General features: G+C 42.3%; 1 protein-coding gene across 1 annotated transcript; it reads left to right on the forward strand.

The window, feature by feature from the left end:
* The first annotated feature begins 1,850 nt into the window (after positions 1 to 1,850).
* cfap58 (cilia and flagella associated protein 58) lies at positions 1,851 to 18,295 on the forward strand. Its single transcript, XM_068601301.1, has 18 exons — positions 1,851 to 1,981; positions 2,725 to 2,994; positions 3,238 to 3,386; positions 3,462 to 3,612; positions 3,909 to 4,103; positions 4,656 to 4,793; positions 5,743 to 5,902; positions 6,323 to 6,405; positions 6,566 to 6,757; positions 6,903 to 7,064; positions 7,393 to 7,539; positions 8,281 to 8,421; positions 8,522 to 8,745; positions 9,911 to 10,019; positions 10,170 to 10,274; positions 10,743 to 10,862; positions 16,884 to 17,008; positions 17,132 to 18,295. The coding sequence occupies exons 1-18, from the start codon at positions 1,976 to 1,978 to the stop codon at positions 17,241 to 17,243; spliced, it is 2,589 nt and encodes an 862-aa protein (XP_068457402.1). The 5' UTR covers positions 1,851 to 1,975; the 3' UTR covers positions 17,244 to 18,295.
* Positions 18,296 to 20,802: the final 2,507 nt, after the last annotated feature.

Consider the following 20,802-nt stretch of genomic DNA (forward strand, 5'->3'; position numbering starts at 1 on the left):
TGCGAGTCTTCGTCGCTCTCTTTAATGGCGGGTAGAGTGACCAGCTTTAAGGCGCATTACCGCCACCTATGTTGGAGTGTGGCAACGTCAATGCGGGGTTTTTTTTTCACGCAGAAAATTAAAAAGGAAGGATGGAAGTGAGCCCCAGTCATTTTGAATCTTTTTTTTTTTTAAACTTTTTGAACAGATATACGGTTATAAAACCCAATCAGGAGACAACGAATGTTACACCCTGCCCTCACTTCAACACAACCACGTCCATACGTTTGTATTTTTATCGTATTTTTAGTTTACTTTATTTGCCATAGTAGCAAATGTCATACAATGTTACGCTAAATTATGCTTACATTTTTTTCTGTTTTGAATAGAAACATGAAGAAAGGCAAGTAAATGTGTCAAGATTCTAAAAGAAATATGAAGAATAATATTAGAGGTAAAGAAGCCATCTACTTATACAACAGACTTCCTCTCGACATAAGAAAACACAAATTTGACATAATTTGACACAATTCAGAAAACTACATTGATGTGCAATATTGCGCATCTATCCATGTAAACACAAAGAGAGTGTTTAATGCAATACAGTTTAATTAGTACTTATTGTATGTGTAGACTTCTTGCTGTTGCCACACATTTGTTTCTCTCAACAATGTGCTGTTGCTTGAGTGATGGCAGAGCACAGACTGGAGAAGACGCAGTGAGTGATTCGCCGCACACCAGTAGGTGGCAGTGTGAGCCTATTTAAATCAGAGATTTCATCGTCGGCCTGCCTTCAACAAGTTATTGATACGAATGCATTTAATGCTGTTTATTTAATTTTGTATTTGATGCTGATGGGACTTAGCTGTATGCAACATGTATTTATTGTATAGAATTTCAGTTCCACACAGTCGTGGAAGCTTGTGCATGTGTTAAAATGTGTGCAATACATCATGATAACTGATTTTAATAAAAAGAGACATATGGTTTGTTTTTACTGATGCAATCGCTGTTGGTTATGTTGTGAAAAAGTGCTTCAATCGTGGCATGGGGGAGAGTAATTGCAGTTTCTATATAGTGAAGCGACATACTATGGTGGAGGGGAGAGGATGAGTTAGGAGTCCAAAAACATTCTGCTGTGTTTTCAAGATGTGTGAGGGATGAGTAAATAATAACTAGTAATAATAACTGAAATATTCACAAAAATCAACTGTGGCCTTTGGGGTTAGCATCCTACAATGTGTGAGTAATGGCATTACTTGTAGGAAAAGACAAAGAAAGTGCATGACGACATGAGGTGAATAGAATACATCAGCCTTTAGTTCCTTATGTCTCAAACATACATGATGTCATGGGTCACATACCCTGCCATTTTTATAATTCTATAGCTTCTCTTTGAAGTTTTGGAGTTCATCAGCCTTAGTGCACATCTGCTTGGGGAGAAGTACAATCAGTAGTGTGGAAAAGGAAATGTCATTTCAGGCCTTGAAACTGTGAATGTTCCATATAGATAGTCGTCGTTATATCATATTGGTATAATGACCCACTGTCAATCTAAACTGACCCAGATAACTCTTTTAATATATTTGTATTTACTATGATGTTTTTTCTCTTTGTTAATGGTATTGGGTTAAAAAATGTATGTGTGAAATGTATTTATTATTTTAGTCGGCCTTAAATAGTCTTGTAGCAATTAGTACCTGCAAATGGGCCCCAATAAAAGCTAACTTTACCCTTGAATGAATCAATGGTTCCCAAGGAATGAATGCAATGATCATTCTCTGGTTAACATAACTTACATTATTGCTTTTTCACGTTGGTTTGAATCCCAGCTGACCTGAGGCTCCTCTTCACGCGAGAGTTGCGTTGCTCAGCGACCGAAGACAACTCCATTGATAACACTAACGCCATTGCAACGCTGGTTGTAAGGAATATTCACCAATTAACTAACTAGTTAACGTATATAACGCCATATATTGGATTTTCAATTCTTATAATGGAGGTAAGCGCTATTCCGAGGCCTTTGTATCAAACTTTTTTACAAGGTTACTTGACGTTACATAGTTATACATTTAATATGTGTGTGGTGTGTGTGTGTGTGTGTGTGTGTGTGTGTGAGAGAGAGAGAGAGAGAGAGAGAGAGAGAGAGAGAGAGAGAGAGAGAGAGAGTTGTGTGTGTGTGTGTGTGTGTGTGTGTGTGTGTGTGTGTGTGTGTGTGTGTGTGTGCGTGCGTGTGTGTGTGTGTGTGTGTGTGTGTGTGTGTGGGGGGGGGGGTTATAAGAAGAGAGACACTTGTTTTCGGCAACTAGCATTAATTATCTAGCTAACGTTAGTTCTTCTAACCCGGTGTTGTGTCAAATACTGTCCCCGTCGTCGATACATGTCTCCTCCTACGTTAAACTGACCCCGCCCCTGACCCTCAGCCACTGAACAGTGAGAGACACTATTCGCCGCAGGAGCAGACTTCTACATAACACCTGTCGTTAGCCTGAACGCTGGAGGATGAAGTCCCGGTCTCCCATGAAACTCCAGCCTCAGTGTCCTCAGTGTCGTTCTGCTTGCTAGCTGTTACTACTTTAAATTAAGGGTCAAATACAATGCCTGAACATAAAAAAACGGGTATAGATTCCAGTAACGTTAAGTAAAGTACTCCAAGGTGTAATAACTTTAACATATCATAAGCTGACTTTTCTCCCAGCCATTTTCATTTTAACCTGCGGTCTGTGGCCCCGCTGTGTTTTCCAGGAGACCAGACCAGCAGAAGAGGACATGTTTGAGTCCATGGAGGAGTTTCACATGATCCTCAATGAGCTGGTGGAGGACAAGAGCATGGACAAGGTCCGGGTGGAGTACGAGAAGCTCATCCATGCACTGAAGACGTCCAGAGAGAATGAGAAGAGGCTGATGTCCAAATGCAGGGAGCTGAACGCAGAAGTTGTGTCCACCTCCACTAAAGTAGCAGCGGCCCTGAAACTGTCCCAGGAAGACGAGACAACGATTGCTTCTCTAAAGAGGGTACATTGGAGCAGGAGGCTGTGTTCATTATTTGTTTCTTTCTGTCCCTGATTTGATGTAATTTCAACAATGGAGGTTGTTATGTCTTAAGGACCAGGAATGCAAATTGATGGAGTTTGTGTTGTATAGAAAGTTATATTTAATTTGAATCGTAAAGGCTTATCATTGTTCCTCTTCTGGACTCCTTTAACTTCCTTTAACTCAGCATTGTTGTGCTAAAATGGTCCCTTGTTTACACCGTAGGAGCTGGATAAAGGCTGGAAAATGGTCGACGCCGCTCATGATAAAGAAAAGAGGGACAAAGAGAACATCAGGGATTTGAAAGAAGAAGTTGCCCACTTGATGAAAATGGCTGAACAACAAACCGGCTCCTCTGTGGACCAAGAGCAGAAGTGAGCCATTTGTTCCTGTCTACTCTCTTAATTGTTTATTCTGTGGATGGAACCAACTGCAATCTGTTTTTTCAGCAAACTACTAAAAATGAACAAGGAGTTGTCTGAGGAGAGGGACCAACTGATGTCAACTGTGGAGGGCCTGAGAGAAAAACTAAACAAGGCCACCGTAACCCAGCAGGAGATAGAGGCCCAACGAGATCATGCCTCGGAGAATCTCTCTCAGGTGAATAAGTGTCACATTCTCTGCAAGAAAATTGTTTTCTGAGGTTTTTATTCATTAACAGATGGCCCTAACTATACCAGATTCTTCAACAGCACATCAAACATGTGGCGAAGTAGATGATGATGTGATTTATAACTTCAACTTATGTTACTAGTGTTTTGCAATATTTGTCATACATCACTGAGTCTGCAGATGACCATAATGTTTGTAGTATGAGTACAAATTGCTTTGTTGAAAGTGAAATTAAATCTGGCTCTGGTGCCAACTTGTTTGCTCCTCTGAGCGTTGACATCCAGCTCCAGCAGGAGCTCCAGGTGCAGCAGAATGAGATTTCACGGGAGATGATGTTGAAGGAAAAGCTGGACAAGGAGGTGAAGCAGCTGCACGTCGACATGGAGGCCAAGATGGGGAACATCAAGGCCCTGAGTCTGCAGGGCCAAAGGGCCAAAGAGCAGCAGCAGCGACTGGAGCAGCAGCTGAAAGAGTTAAAGGTGAGTAAAGGAGTGGGACACATACGCATTACAATGCGTTGTTTAGGGAACCAACTGCTATTATATTAATATTTAATCTAAGGTCTGGTAAACGCTTAATGCATAAAATGACCATTTAATAACCTCTTGTGTCCGGTCCGAAGTTTTTATCTTAATTTGTTAAGTGTACATGTATATATATATATATCGGTGTCGGGCCGTCAGGGCCTGCTAAGCCTTCTCTGCTGGCCTAAACAGAATCACAAAGTTATAGCTATTTTATAAGGGGGTGGGTGGGGTGCACATGCGCCGAACAGCATCCGGTCATGCGCGTATTTATATATACGATATCAGAGAGCAGGTCTAGGAAGGACATGCACGGCGAATTTACATATTTGTAATATATAAAATATATGTTTTAAATAACATTCCATGTACATGTAATTCCGCAGTTAGTAACATTACATCATGCATACTTGCATGCATAGATATTAAGCATCATTTTCAGAATCAAAGTATTTATTGCCAGTGTATTTTCTTCCCACACCTGAATCCCGTCCCTGACCGTGACAGATCTTGAATGAGCGGTCCACCAGGGAGCTGGAGCAGATGCAGGTGAAGAACAACAAGCTGCTGCAGGAGTGTGAGCAGCTCTCTTCAGTCAAAGAGCATCTCTCCCTGAAGAATCAGCAGAATGCAAATGAGCTCAAGGTACATGTTGCTCCACTGACACACACGCACACACACACACACACACACACGCACACACACACACACACACACACACACACACACACACACACACACACACACACACACACTTAAACACACACAAACCTCCGCCTCCCAACAGTTGAGCTGTTTGTCCACACATGCTTGTATAGGCCACTTACTTAAGAGAGTAGCACTTCAAAATTTAAAAAAGGCTATAGGAAAATTATTGTTATTTTTGGAGGTAATAATACACAATATTTGATATTTTCCTTATGACACCTTTCTTTTGAAAACCCTCCTTAACTTATTTCAAAACCCAGCCTGAACCGTGCATCAAAGTTGTGCCTGCTGCAGGAGTGCAGTGAGCTTTTCTGACTATGGAACCATACATGCTTGGCACACATCCTTCATGCTGAATAAAGACCTAGACTTACTAAGTCCTCATTCATCTTTTCTAAGCTACACACAGGGTATAGTTTGCCAGTCCAGATATTATTTGCCATGCAGCATACAGTGACAGAATCAGACAGTAGATCAATCTGTATAGGTTCTTACCTTTTTCTATTTGTTAACTCTAAATGGAAGTCCTGGGACTATTTTTTTTTCTATCCTCAGTACAGGTCTCGGTTCTATTGTAGTGTGGGATACGTGGTATTAGATGATAGGATTATGTCCTATTAAACCACAAGAGGACACTAGTCTTCTGAGCATACAAATTACTGAGTCAGAAAGCGGTCCACTGTGTTTGCTCCGCATCCTCCAATAAAGAGGAGGGTTATGACTTATTCAATCTGAACTGCATAGAACAGTGAAGGAGGCTGTGGTTAGAGGGACAGACCACCTTTGACTTCTAGCCTTCAACTCACAGTAGCATCTTGTTCTGCACTCTCCTTTTTCCAAACCCTTTGCTCTCCTTGCAACTTCTTTGTAATGCCTCATTCAACAGATAAGAGAAGATGAGGTGACTCGGATGCGTCAGGAAATTGCCAAACAAGCAAAGATGAGGGAAGCCATCCAGAAGAAGCTCCACCAGATGGAGGATCAGAAAGCTGACGTGGACGTGCAGAGGGAGACACTGAGAGCTCAGATCGCTGGTCTGGAGAAAGGTACAGGAGCTGGCCACGCCGAATCACAACCACACTTCTGGACCATCATCCTCTCTATGCTCCCAGTCTTTCTCTCCCTCAGTGAGCTCAGCAGCCTCAAAGGAGTTCTGAAGTCTGACATGATCTGATGAAACCTAAAGGTTCCTAATGCCCCCACCATGTCTGTTATTTTGCCTGCTTTCTCGCCTTTTTTTTAAAAGAAAAAACACAAACAAAGCTTTGCTAATTCGGTGATAAACACATTTTCCGATATAAATTATTCACAACAAAGCTTGTATTTTGAAGCAGCAAAATCAGGCAATGTTTGCTGTGTTTTCATCAGCAGTACACTAATGAAACACAACTAGTTCATATTAAAATAATCAATACTGTTGGCTTTGACCATCTAAACAAACTGGTCCCATCTTTCCCCCTCCACAGATCTTGAATCTTCCCAAAAGCAAATTGAAACAGACAAGAAAGCCATAGACGAGCTCATCCGAGAGAGAGACATCTTGAATAAGGTATGCGCTGCAGAGTACTGTAGGTTCTTGCAAACAGAGCTACTTGTGTGATGTACTATATATATATGGAGAACAGCAGTGACCCACAGGGTATTCATCCTGTTATCTACCGTTGTTTTCCTCGTGCTGCTATACATGTGTGTTTGATTCCATTCAATAGAACACGATCAAAGCTGCGCAGTCGACTGAGAAACAGCAGAACCTTGTGAAGCTCCTGGAGCAGGACAAGAAGACCCTGGAGCACGAGATTAGTGGTTACCGCCAGGAGGCCCAGAAGCAGCGCAAGATAATCCAGCAGCTGGAGAAGGAGCGCGACCGCTACATCAACGAGACCAGCAACCTCATGCAGAAGGCAAGTTATGCAGAGGAGAACTAACTCATTGCTTTTCAAAATGTATTGTCATTGTCACACAATGGTTTTAAGCTTATTATCATCACACGGTTGGAGAACCTGCCATCAGCGTTTGTGTGTCTGGGAACTCTCTTCCATTCCTCAGGTGCAACAAAAAATGAGTGACGTTGAAGTAAGAGAGACAGAGATATTTGATTGGAGGAAGAAGGTCACGGAGGCGGAGTGCAAGCTCAAACAGCAAGAGAACCTGCTGGAGTCTGTCGTGTCTGAAAGGAACCTCTACAGCAAAAACCTCATCGAGGCTCAGGTACGAATACGCAGCTGATCACAGGAAGGAGAGAGATTCATTAATGGGGTCAGTAGTTCCATCCCGGGCTCCTCCTGTCCACATGTCAAAAGTATGCATTACACAAATAGTTACCGGGAAATGGAAAATGTATGACAGATATTAATATGCCTCCAACACTGGTTGTGGCAAGAGGTATTATATAACAAACATTTCCTTGCACTCAAAGATGAACTGTTACCTTTTATATGCGAGTTATGTCAGTTTAGGATAAATAACAAATAGCATAAAACTGTCTTTTTTTCCTTTCTTGCTCGCCCCTCTGTCACTAACTGTCTCTCCTGCTCAGGAAGAGATTGCCGAGATGAGAAGGAAGATGAAGACCATGAACAACCAGGTCACCCGACTGAGAGATGAGATCACTGGGAAGGAGCTTGCTCTTTCCAAGGACCAGCAGGAGCACAGGCGCTTAGAGAAGGATAATGAGGCCCTCAAGGTATTGCAGCCTGCCTCATTCTTTCTTAGTGGGGTGTGGTTTTGAGTTCCTCATCATCCTTTAAACCTTTTCATATAGAGCCTTTGGCATTTTTTCGCTACCTAAAGGCAGGGATGCTTACGATACTTGGTACATGCATCAGTACTTAATTATGAAAGATAAGAGTGTTGATAAGTCAAACGTAATGGGTGCTTTAAATAGTATATTATAGTACTTTTTAATGATTTGGTTTTCTTTAAATATCACGCTGCAGCATGCATCTCCTCTGCTCTCTCTGTCGGGTTGAGCTTCTCTAAATACCGCAACACATAGACACACAAACACAGAACTTAGTCAGCATGGAAACACTCAACCAGGTGAAATTACGATTATTTGTTGATAAGCTACGCTTGTTAGTGTTAGTGCAATAAAACATTGGCGAGTAAAAAGTCAATACTGTTCAACAAGCAAAAGGACAGCTTTTTGTTGTAGTCTAACTGTTTAGCTTAGTTTGCTGCTGTAAACTTCTCTGCTGGCTGAGACAAAGCAGCCATGAGGATAAGAAGACAAGGGACTGGAGGACAGAGGACAGGAAGATAAAGGACAGGAACAAAAGGAGGAATGACTGATACTGTCCAATGCCTGTGTTTTTAATGCAGAAATTTCATTTATTTTATTGACATTGTAGATTGGTTTCCAGTGAAGTATTAATGACTTTATATTCTGACTTTTGCTGTTGTAAACATCTCTGTGTGGCTACAGGGGGAGCTGCAGCTGATGAAGCTCCAGCTTGAAGAAACAAAGCAGCGTGTCGACAGTCAAAAAGCAGAACAGCAAAAGCTGCAGAAGATTATAGCCGACGGCGAAGCTGAGCTGGTCCAACACAAGAAACAACTGGACCAGGTAAAGAAAAAGAAGGAGGTGGACAAGAAGAAGCATGGACAGAGGAGGATGAGCAGATCCTTGCATCTGATTTCTTTTTGTTGGCAAAACCTCTCTCCAGGTGATCAGGGAGCGGGACATTCTGGGCAAACAGCTGCTACACCGCAACGATGAGCGAGCTCTGCTCTACGAGAAGATCAGGATCCAGCAATCGATCCTCAGCAAGGGGGACTTCCACTACAACCAGCGGGTGGATGACATCCGCCTGCTCAAGCTGGAGATCAAGAGGCTCCGGCGCAAGAAGAGCATCCTGGACAAGACCATTCCCAACACAGAGGACCTGAGGTAAAAGAGAGGGGGGCCGGGGCAGGAGAAAGACAACAGGAAGTGAAGGAGTTTAAGCAGAGACAGTCAGCGGTGAAGTGCTCTCAGAGAAGAATTTGCAGGAGAGAAGGACAGGATGGAGACAGAATGAGGTGACCCACAAAGTGCAGTGTTGAGATCAGAGGCGAACGACTGAAAGAAAGATTAAGCTTGGAGAGAGATCCAGAGTCAGAGGTAGGAAAGACTTCCTTTGAACTTCTAGCTTCCAAAACCTTCGTAAGCCTGTTGTTATTGCTTACATATTCTGATGCCTCTGTTTTTATGCATTATGATTTTGATTGATGGATACATCCGAGGAGTCAGCTCTCGTGCAGGCAGCATCTCAGGATTAAGGGGATTATCTTCACATTTGGCAAACATCCATCTGGACTTTTAGTATGAACTGATGAGAATGTGGTGGTCAAAGGTCACTGTGACGTCGGCAAAAAATAAATCTGAATAAAACGCTGTTTTAATGACGAGCAAATTTGTTGTGTTAACACAATAATGGTATTTGTATTATTAATAATAAGACATCCATGCTCAACATGCTGCTCTGATTATTCTCAGAAAGAGCGTACCAAAAAAAAGAACTGTGAAGAAGAAGACATAGGATAGGAATATATAATCATTTTTTGCTTCTACCTATACCTTTTCAGTCTCTGTTTTTTGTATATTATATGGAATAATATTGTATTATAATGATTAACTGAATAAAACACAGAAACATACAAACAAACAAACAATGTCTGTGTCCAACAAAATGGCGCAGAACTCATATCTCATATTCATGGACTACTTTATTTCCTTTTATAGAAAGAAAGAAGTCAAGTGTTACAAAAAAAACAAAACAAAGGTTGGATATTAAATATTTACTCAAATCTAGACTTTTTTGAGACCTCCTGTTTCTAATTGGCCTTCTTTGTGAAATCCTCAGGCAGGAAAATATTGCTTTTATCAGTGAACATTTGTGCAACCCTCTCATCACACACCTCCTTGTAGAAGTTCAGAGGCGCTCCGCAGATCTCAACTCACTCATTTACTGGCAGGCGCATGTTGAGCCGGCTTATCTTATAAACTAAGCTTCAGTATGTTTAGATAATGTTGTACGTGAGAACTGTGTGAAATACGAGTTGTTGTGTCGCAGACAAGAGCTGTTCCACCTGCAGAGGGAGCTGCAGAGAGAGAAGACGAGGAACAGCATCCTGGCGGAACAGCTGAAGCCCATAAATATTCACCGATGGAGGCGACTGGAGGTGAATATTGCCTGTGTGGATTAGCTTAGCTCTGTTTGCGACAAAAGCAGTTTTGATCTATTCACCATTCACACACTTCGAGCTCAGTAAATGTCATCATTCCAAGAGGAGGAGATCAGGCCGTTAACATTTAAATGGCTCCCTCTGCAGGGCAGTGATCCCGGCAAATACGAGCTCATCCAGAAGATTCAGTCCTTACAAAAACGACTGATCGCCAAGACCCAAGAGGTGGAGGAGCACAAGCTGCTGTTACAGGTAAACGCTTGAGACGCTCCTTCTCTAACGGTGTACACAAGTACAAACACTAACACTACACACTGCTGGGGAGCAATGTGACTGATTATAGGTGCTGGTTTGTAAACATTACAGGCCACAAATTTGTTATTTAATTCTAAAACAGCTGCTCACTGTCGTTGTCAGCAAACCAGAATAAAACTAAATTGTGCATTTGTTGGCCTTTATATTTGTTGGCGGACTAATTTACGTCTGGTGTTCTACTGAGTATTTGGGGAGATTGAGTCAAACGTGAACATTGATGTGACGTAAAGCAAGACACGCCCCCTCTCCCCACACACATACACAAACACACATACACAAACACACATACACAAACACACATGTCCCACCTGGCGACAGACTATGAAGAGCATGCAGGCTCACTCACTCACTCATTCTGCCTCTCCATCATCTGTTGAATCCCCCTTCCCTCTCTTCCCCATCAAGGAAAAGGAGAAGCTGTATGTGGAGCTGAAGCACATAATGGTCCGGCAGCCGGGTCCAGAGGCAGCTGAGCAGCTCCAGCAGTGCCAGTGGACCGTCAGAGATAGAACTAAAAAGCTCAAGGTCATCACACACGTGTCCCTTTTGTACAGATGGTTTCACGTTGTGCTTTTTGTCCACGCCTTCACGTTTAATTATTTTAATTTTTGACACAATCAGAACCCGGTACCTGTTTTCTTTTCTACACAGAATGACATCACTTTTTTCTGACTCCACAGGCGTTGATAGCAGAGCTGAGAATGCTCGACTCAAAGATGAACGAGTACCAAAGTGAGAACCAAAGATTAGCCAATGAGCTAGCAAACACAAAGAAGAAGTACCTCAGCCAGAAAAACAGCTCATTCCGTTTTCACAGCCCATTAAAACATAGTCGTCTGAAAACTGACGGCATATTGCCGGCTTTGGTTTGGCCTTCTTTGGCACTTTTGTTTTCAGCAGCATTGCTGCTCCACTTCAACCACGGCTTTATTGTTTGAGTTTTAAGGCGGCAGTGATAGACAGACAGTTAATGACAGGTAGCGTGTGCCAGGTTGCGTCTCCTGATATGGGGGAGACTCCGGGTTTTTAGGATAGTTCAATTAAATCACCTGCTTAATATAAAAGTCAGTTTATGAACCTACACGTATGTTTTAATGCACATTCATTAAATAACCATTTTAAAGGATTTGTGAAAAAAATCGATTTAAAATTAGATGCTAATTTTAAATAGATTTTTTTTAATCTCACGTACCCCCTGGAGTGCCTTCACGTACCACCGCGTGAGAACCACTATCATATTATGACCTACCCAAGCAACTAATACTTAACGGGACCAAACAGCGAAGATAAATATATCCATCGCTATAAATATATTTGTCTGACATTGTGGTTATGCGATTAAGCGTTCACCCGGCACACAGGGGCTCCGGGTTCGAGTCTCGCATGTGGCTCGAACCTGGGTTAGACAACTGAGTGTGAACGACACTGTCTGGTTAATTAGCCGCCACGCGCCAGGGACCCGGGCTTCATTGCTAGCGTGAAGCGCGGATCTCTGGAGCTCATACGAGTCGGCATGGTCGTAGGAGCAGGTTGAAACCCAGGCTTTGTTCAGTATAGCAGTGGCAGCTCTGAGAGTGAGGGTGCCTAAATGCTTCCATCCATGAGTCAGATTTTTGAAAAAAAATGAAATCAAAAGAAGTTAGACATATGTTATGGTTTCTTTAAATGGTATTTCTGGCATTTACCACCACTTGGAGTTATTTTTGACCACGTTTTCCTCACACGTAAAAATTGCCTCTTTTTTTTTACCTATGGAAAAAAAACACCTACGTTTAAAAACGAACATTTAAAAATTTCTGGCACATTTCCTGGCACATTTACGTTGATTCACATTTTAAAATGTAAAAACACACTGCCGAGATTAAGTGTGTTTTCCATATTTATTTATTCTCCTTATTGTCTCACTCATAAACACAATGAACAGACCAAATAAATATCCATTATGCATCTTGACGTCTTTCTCTGGCTGACACTTCTCCGTTTTAAACACAAATATAACATTAGCTGTGAAACACACAACCCGGACATATACATAGCCTAACCCAGTAGTGTTGATAGCTGTCACGAGACTGACTCCACTGGTGCGAAACTGCTAGCGCGCGAGTAGCATCCGTTGCTAATTATGCTAGCCGCAGTTAGCTGCCTTCCGTTTCAGTACAAAAACACTTGCTAAACTATCAAAACATGGCACTGCTAACATTACGGAACTCAAAACAAATATATGTATGTTTGAGGACCGCCGCGGAGTAGAACAGGATCAGCCTAAATCCTCCGAGGATCCTCCTAAAGTCCACTTCCGTCTCCACAGTTTGCAGCTGGTTCAGCTCCAGCTTCTTCTGAGCTATTCAACCTCCCGTCTGTACGGAGGCTCATCATCACCATCCCTGACAAGCTTTAGTAGTTTGACAGGATGTCTCCTGAGATGCAGTCCCTTTGTATTTTACAATCTCTCGGCTCTAGCAATTCTATCAGTAGAGTCCCATTTTCCCACACGTGTCCCTTTTGTACAGATGGTTTCACGTTGTGCTTTTTGTCCACGCCTTCACGTTTAATTATTTTTAATTTTTGACACAATCAGAACCCGGTACCTGTTTTCTTTTCTACACAGAATGACATCACTTTTTTCTGACTCCACAGGCGTTGATAGCAGAGCTGAGAATGCTCGACTCAAAGATGAACGAGTACCAAAGTGAGAACCAAAGATTAGCCAATGAGCTAGCAAACACAAAGAAGAAGTACCTCAGCCAGAAAAACAGCTCATTCCGTTTTCACAGCCCATTAAAACATAGTCGTCTGAAAACTGACGGCATATTGCCGGCTTTGGTTTGGCCTTCTTTGGCACTTTTGTTTTCAGCAGCATTGCTGCTCCACTTCAACCACGGCTTTATTGTTTGAGTTTTAAGGCGGCAGTGATAGACAGACAGTTAATGACAGGTAGCGTGTGCCAGGTTGCGTCTCCTGATATGGGGGAGACTCCGGGTTTTTAGGATAGTTCAATTAAATCACCTGCTTAATATAAAAGTCAGTTTATGAACCTACACGTATGTTTTAATGCACATTCATTAAATAACCATTTTAAAGGATTTGTGAAAAAAATCGATTTAAAATTAGATGCTCATTTTAAATAGATTTTTTTTTAATCTCACGTACCCCCTGGAGTGCCTTCACGTACCACCGCGTGAGAACCACTATCATATTATGACCTACCCAAGCAACTAATACTTAACGGGACCAAACAGCGAAGATAAATATATCCATCGCTATAAATATATTTGTCTGACATTGTGGTTATGCGATTAAGCGTTCACCCGGCACACAGGGGCTCCGGGTTCGAGTCTCGCATGTGGCTCGAACCTGGGTTAGACAACTGAGTGTGAACGACACTGTCTGGTTAATTAGCCGCCACGCGCCAGGGACCCGGGCTTCATTGCTAGCGCGGATCTCTGGAGCTCATACGAGTCGGCATGGTCGTAGGAGCAGGTTGAAACCCAGGCTTTGTTCAGTATAGCAGTGGCAGCTCTGAGAGTGAGGGTGCCTAAATGCTTCCATCCATGAGTCAGATTTTTGAAAAAAAATGAAATCAAAAGAAGTTAGACATATGTTATGGTTTCTTTAAATGGTATTTCTGGCATTTACCACCACTTGGAGTTATTTTTGACCACGTTTTCCTCACACGTAAAAATTGCCTCTTTTTTTTTACCTATGGAAAAAAAACACCTACGTTTAAAAACGAACATTTAAAAATTTCTGGCACATTTCCTGGCACATTTACGTTGATTCACATTTTAAAATGTAAAAACACACCGCCGAGATTAAGTGTGTTTTCCATATTTATTTATTCTCCTTATTGTCTCACTCATAAACACGGTGAACAGACCAAAAAAATATCCATTATGCATCTCGACGACTTTCTCTGGCTGACACTTCTCCGTTTTAAACACAAATATAACATTAGCTGTGAAACACACAACCCGGACATATACATAGCCTAACCCAGTAGTGTTGATAGCTGTCACGAGACTGACTCCACTGGTGCGAAACTGCTAGCGCGCGAGTAGCATCCGTTGCTAATTATGCTAGCCGCAGTTAGCTTCCTTTCCGTCTCAGTACAAAAACACTTGCAAAACTATCAAAACATGGCACTTCTAACATTACGGAACTCAAAACAAATATATGTATGTTTGAGGACCGCCGCGGAGTAGAACAGGATCAGCCTAAATCCTCCTAGGATCCTCCTAAAGTCCACTTCCGTCTCCACAGTTTGCAGCTGGTTCAGCTCCAGCTTCTTCTGAGCTATTCAACCTCCCGTCTGTACGGAGGCTCATCATCACCATCCCTGACAAGCTTTAGTAGTTTGACAGGATGTCTCCTGAGATGCAGTCCCTTTGTATTTTACAATCTCTCGGCTCTAGCAATTCTATCAGTAGAGTCCCATTTTCCCACACGTGTCCCTTTTGTACAGATGGTTTCACGTTGTGCTTTTTGTCCACGCCTTCACGTTTAATTATTTTTAATTTTTGACACAATCAGAACCCGGTACCTGTTTTCTTTTCTACACAGAATGACATCACTTTTTCTGACTCCACAGGCGTTGATAGCAGAGCTGAGAATGCTCGACTCAAAGATGAACGAGTACCAAAGTGAGAACCAAAGATTAGCCAATGAGCTAGCAAACACAAAGAAGAAGTACCTCAGCCAGAAAAACAGCTCATTCCGTTTTCACAGCCCATTAAAACATAGTCGTCTGAAAAGTGACGGCATATTGCCGGCTTTGGTTTGGCCTTCTTTGGCACTTTTGTTTTCAGCAGCATTGCTGCTCCACTTCAACCACGGCTTTATTGTTTGAGTTTTAAGGCGGCAGTGATAGACAGACAGTTAATGACAGGTAGCGTGTGCCAGGTTGCGTCTCCTGATATGGGGGAGACTCCGGGTTTTTAGGATAGTTCAATTAAATCACCTGCTTAATATAAAAGTCAGTTTATGAACCTACACGTATGTTTTAATGCACATTCATTAAATAACCATTTTAAAGGATTTGTGAAAAAAATCGATTTAAAATTAGATGCTCATTTTAAATAGATTTGTTTTTAATCTCACGTACCCCCTGGAGTGCCTTCACGTACCACCGCGTGAGAACCACTATCATATTATGACCTACCCAAGCAACTAATACTTAACGGGACCAAACAGCGAAGATAAATATATCCATCGCTATAAATATATTTGTCTGACATTGTGGTTATGCGATTAAGCGTTCACCCGGCACACAGGGGCTCCGGGTTCGAGTCTCGCATGTGGCTCGAACCTGGGTTAGACAACTGAGTGTGAACGACACTGTCTGGTTAATTAGCCGCCACGCGCCAGGGACCCGGGCTTCACTGCTAGCGTGAAGCGCGGATCTCTGGAGCTCATACGAGTCGGCATGGTCGTAGGAGCAGGTTGAAACCCAGGCTTTGTTCAGTATAGCAGTGGCAGCTCTGAGAGTGAGGGTGCCTAAATGCTTCCATCCATGAGTCAGATTTTTGAAAAAAATGAAATCAAAAGAAGTTAGACATATGTTATGGTTTCTTTAAATGGTATTTATGGCATTTACCACCACTTGGAGTTATTTTTGACCACGTTTTCCTCACACGTAAAAATTGCCTCTTTTTTTTTACCTACGGAAAAAAAACACCTACGTTTAAAAACGAACATTTAAAAATTTCTGGCACATTTCCTGGCACATTTACGTTGATTCACATTTTAAAATGTAAAAACACACTGCCGAGATTAAGTGTGTTTTCCATATGTATTTATTCTCCTTATTGTCTCACTCATAAACACGGTGAACAGACCAAATAAATATCCATTATGCATCTCGACGTCTTTCTCTGGCTGACACTTCTCCGTTTTAAACACAAATATAACATTAGCTGTGAAACACACAACCCGGACATATACATAGCCTAACCCAGTAGTGTTGATAGCTGTCACGAGACTGACTCCACTGGTGCGAAACTGCCAGCGCGCGAGTAGCATCCGTTGCTAATTATGCTAGCCGCAGTTAGCTGCCTTTCCGTCTCAGTACAAAAACACTTGCAAAACTATCAAAACATGGCACTTCTAACATTACGGAACTCAAAACAAATATATGTATGTTTGAGGACCGCCGCGGAGTAGAACAGGATCAGCCTAAATCCTCCGAGGATCCTCCTAAAGTCCACTTCCGTCTCCACAGTTTGCAGCTGGTTCAGCTCCAGCTTCTTCTGAGCTATTCAACCTCCCGTCTGTACGGAGGCTCATCATCACCATCCCTGACAAGCTGTAGTAGTTTGACAGGATGTCTCCTGAGATGCAGTCCCTTTGTATTTTACAATCTCTCGGCTCTAGCATTTCTATCAGTAGAGTCCCATTTTCCCACACGTGTCCCTTTTGTACAGATGGTTTCACGTTGTGCTTTTTGTCCACGCCTTCACGTTTAATTATTTTTAATTTTTGACACAATCAGAACCCGGTACCTGTTTTCTTTTCTACACAGAATGACATCACTTTTTTCTGACTCCACAGGCGTTGATAGCAGAGCTGAGAATGCTCGACTCAAAGATGAACGAGTACCAAAGTGAGAACCAAAGATTAGCCAATGAGCTAGCAAACACAAAGAAGAAGTACCTCAGCCAGAAAAAGCTTCAGAGGTGGGGCGGATCTTTGTCTTTTTAATGAAGTGGGATTGATGTGTTCATTTGATGCACGGAACAACATGAACCATCAGTGATGGTGTTGTCTCTGATGCCCTGCATCTGTGTGTGTCTCCACAGCGAGCAGAGGACCAGGACCACGGTGGAGCAGCTGGACTTGCTGCCCCAGTTGAGCAGCAAACCTCACTTCACTGGAGGAGGCTTCAGGATCGATAACCCTGTGAGAAGATAATAGCCTTCATGTACGGGAATATTTCATATGCCACCCAACATCTTTTACGTCGTTTGAAATAAGAAGACACTCATGACCATATCACCTGACGTTATGAGCATCATGACCTTTGGAAAATAGCTTCCACAATGTAAATGCGTATTGGGCAATCAGAAAGTCAGTCTATACGTAATCATGTTGGAGAAAATGTTTTTGATTCAAATATAAATATTGAGCAGCTCCCTCTACCTTGAGGTCTAAACTACGCCTTGGAAGGTTTAGTGTGGTGATAGACAGCACTAACATTGACTGTGATGTAAAAACAATATAATATGATGCCATTTTTACTATGCACATGTGGTAATATTGGTCCCAGTAATGCACCACCTCTTATGTAACACTTTTTTTTTTACAGTTACAGTGTCTCCCTACACTCTGCAGTCTAATTAAATTGTGTAATTATTTTTTTCAAATGTCACTAGATATATTGCAATTATAACAATATTGTGAATTCTATTGACCATGATAATAATGAACTAAAAATCTAATATTGTGACAGCTTTATTTAGAAGAGAGTGAGTGTTTATTCAGCACATTGTGCAGTAAGATTACATATCCAGCTATATGGAATATAATCATAACAAATATGAGTTCCCTCTCTACATGTTTGCAGAGAAAAAGGAGTCACTATGGGAGAACCTGCTGTATAGAGCCTCTTATAACACTACCATGTATTTATTTCAAGAAAGAGTACAGACAGGGTTCTGGACTGCTGTTTCATTCCTGACTGGACCACTGGTCATGTGATCTATTGTATGTTGATCTGTCCTTCTCTCAGAACAGCAGTCCAAAGGCTAAAAGATCTGTGCATTAATGTTTGAGACCATATTATACAGTTTGGACACATGTCACGTCACCTGACCACGACTTGACCCCTCGCTCAAACATTCCTCTAGATTTTAGGTGTGACTGACTTTTACGTTGTTTAGCTGTCTTAAGTTTGTGAAGTTTGTCATTTTCTTTGTTTGTAAAGCACTTTAAGAGGACTGCATCAGAGCGGCGCTCTGTGAATAAACTGGAAGTTCCTTTTTAACAACAAGTGTGTTGCCTGCTTGCATCAACAATCTGAGAATATAAAGTGTTCAGGAACTTTTGACTGCTGTGTGCCTCCACCACAGTTGTTCTAGTGAAGAGATCCCTCTAAAATCCAGATAGGATCAAGGACTTATGGACTAGCTTTCATTGGTATGGTCCTCATACAAGTACCGCATCTTATTAGCTGCTCAGAAAACAGTATGTCCCATGACACTTCAGTGATGATGCAGTTCCAGGAGGAAACAATGCATATGAAACTGCACTGGCGCCCTCTGCTGTTGAGCCACCATCAATGCAGGAGCTAGTCACGACAGTAAGGGACACGGTGAGAGCACCCAGGGGTCCAGGGTTAAAGCTTTATTGTCTGATTATAGACACATATTATATAAAATAAGATATTATGAGGTTTTTTTAAACTTACCCTCTTTTGGATTTCAGCAGGTTATTCACATGCAAACACCACTAGATGTCAGCAAAGTACAGACCAGACGAAACGAAACAACATTCCCGGCATGTCTCCCAGCATACTTTTGAAAGGCATATATGAAAAGATGTGTTTTTACAATTACATAGTTGCTATCTAAACATATTATTTACAGCAATATATATTTTGCATGAGATGTATTTTTCCCAATGAAAGGATTTGCATGAGCTGCAGAATCAAATAATTATCAATGTCTCATTCACACAGACGGTCTATGAGGGTGTGTTCTTCAACCCTTTAGTCCTGTTATCGCCTCCTTTGACAAGTTGTGACTCACAAACAAACACACAAGAGCTAAAGCTGCTCTCCTTCCTGTCGCTGTGGCCTCCGTTCCAGACAAATACCTTTTTGCCCTTTTGTTTTTACTTTCAGGACCAGGTCTTCCAATCCCAAGCGCTGGATGTAGACCTGTATGCAACAGAAGATCCCTTGAAAGACCAAATCCAGGGCCAAATGGTTTCCTTGTGTCCCCAACTCATCGAATGTCCTGCTCATTGGCAGCTTGAGGGTGTGCTCATGAGGGAAATGAGCTGCTGAACACACATCAAATCTGTTTCCATCCAAGTCTGACAGCTGTCAGTGTTACCACAAGATGCTGAGACTTTGTATCAAAATGTCACTACGTTCTTTCTGCAGTGCAGCTGTTTCCATACCAACCAGGCTGGTACGGTCACACATGTAGCCTGTATTTAACTCTGAATCCAAACTCATTCAAAACTAATCAGCCACACACTGTGTCCCATCGCCTCAACTCAAAACAGCACATTTGAAGCAAACTGGTGGCTTTTACCGCGCTCTGCAAAGGGCTACTTATTCCCCTCTGACGCCTTTGCAATTACGGTACAACCATGGCAACCGGCGTCTGTGCGATGCTGAGCTGTGGGAGCTACGTTGCCGCAGTAAAAAAAAAAGCGTCATAGTAAAAGTAGTAAAAGTGAAAGCGTCATGTAACATAGGGCTCATTATCTTGCAGGCCAGTGCTTTCCTGTGTGTGACACGGTCCACTTCACGCCGGGGTTTTCTTTTTTAATGCGCGGTATGAGTCCTCTCGCTGCCCGTCGTTGAGGCCACTTCGTCCGTGCAGAAGCTGCTGCAGGATTTACAGCTCATTCCGTTTTCACAGCCCATTAAAACATAGTCGTCTGAAAAGTGACGGCATATTGCCGGCTTTGGTTTGGCCTTCTTTGGCACTTTTGTTTTCAGCAGCATTGCTGCTCCACTTCAACCACGGCTTTATTGTTTGAGTTTTAAGGCGGCAGTGATAGACAGACAGTTAATGACAGGTAGCGTGTGCCAGGTTGCGTCTCCTGATATGGGGGAGACTCCGGGTTTTTAGGATAGTTCAATTAAATCACCTGCTTAATATAAAAGTCAGTTTATGAACCTACACGTATGTTTTAATGCACATTCATTAAATAACCATTTTAAAGGATTTGTGAAAAAAAATCGATTTAAAATTAGATGCTAATTTTAAATAGATTTGTTTTAATCTCACGTACCCCCTGGAGTGCCTTCACGTACCACCGCGTGAGAACCACTATCATATTATGACCTACCCAAGCAACTAATACTTAACGGGACCAAACAGCGAAGATAAATATATCCATCGCTATAAATATATTTGTCTGATATTGTGGTTATGCGATTAAGCGTTCACCCGGCACACAGGGGCTCCGGGTTCGAGTCTCGCATGTGGCTCGAACCTGGGTTAGACAACTGAGTGTGAACGACACTGTCTGGTTAATTAGCCGCCACGCGCCAGGGACCCGGGCTTCACTGCTAGCGTGAAGCGCGGATCTCTGGAGCTCATACGAGTCGGCATGGTCGTAGGAGCAGGTTGAAACCCAGGCTTTGTTCAGTATAGCAGTGGCAGCTCTGAGAGTGAGGGTGCCTAAATGCTTCCATCCATGAGTCAGATTTTTGAAAAAAATGAAATCAAAAGAAGTTAGACATATGTTATGGTTTCTTTAAATGGTATTTCTGGCATTTACCACCACTTGG

Source organism: Clinocottus analis, unplaced genomic scaffold (genome assembly GCF_023055335.1).
Source record: "Clinocottus analis isolate CAN_PGR_092001 unplaced genomic scaffold, fCliAna1.0.p SCAF_5, whole genome shotgun sequence".
Taxonomy (NCBI): domain Eukaryota; kingdom Metazoa; phylum Chordata; class Actinopteri; order Perciformes; family Cottidae; genus Clinocottus; species Clinocottus analis.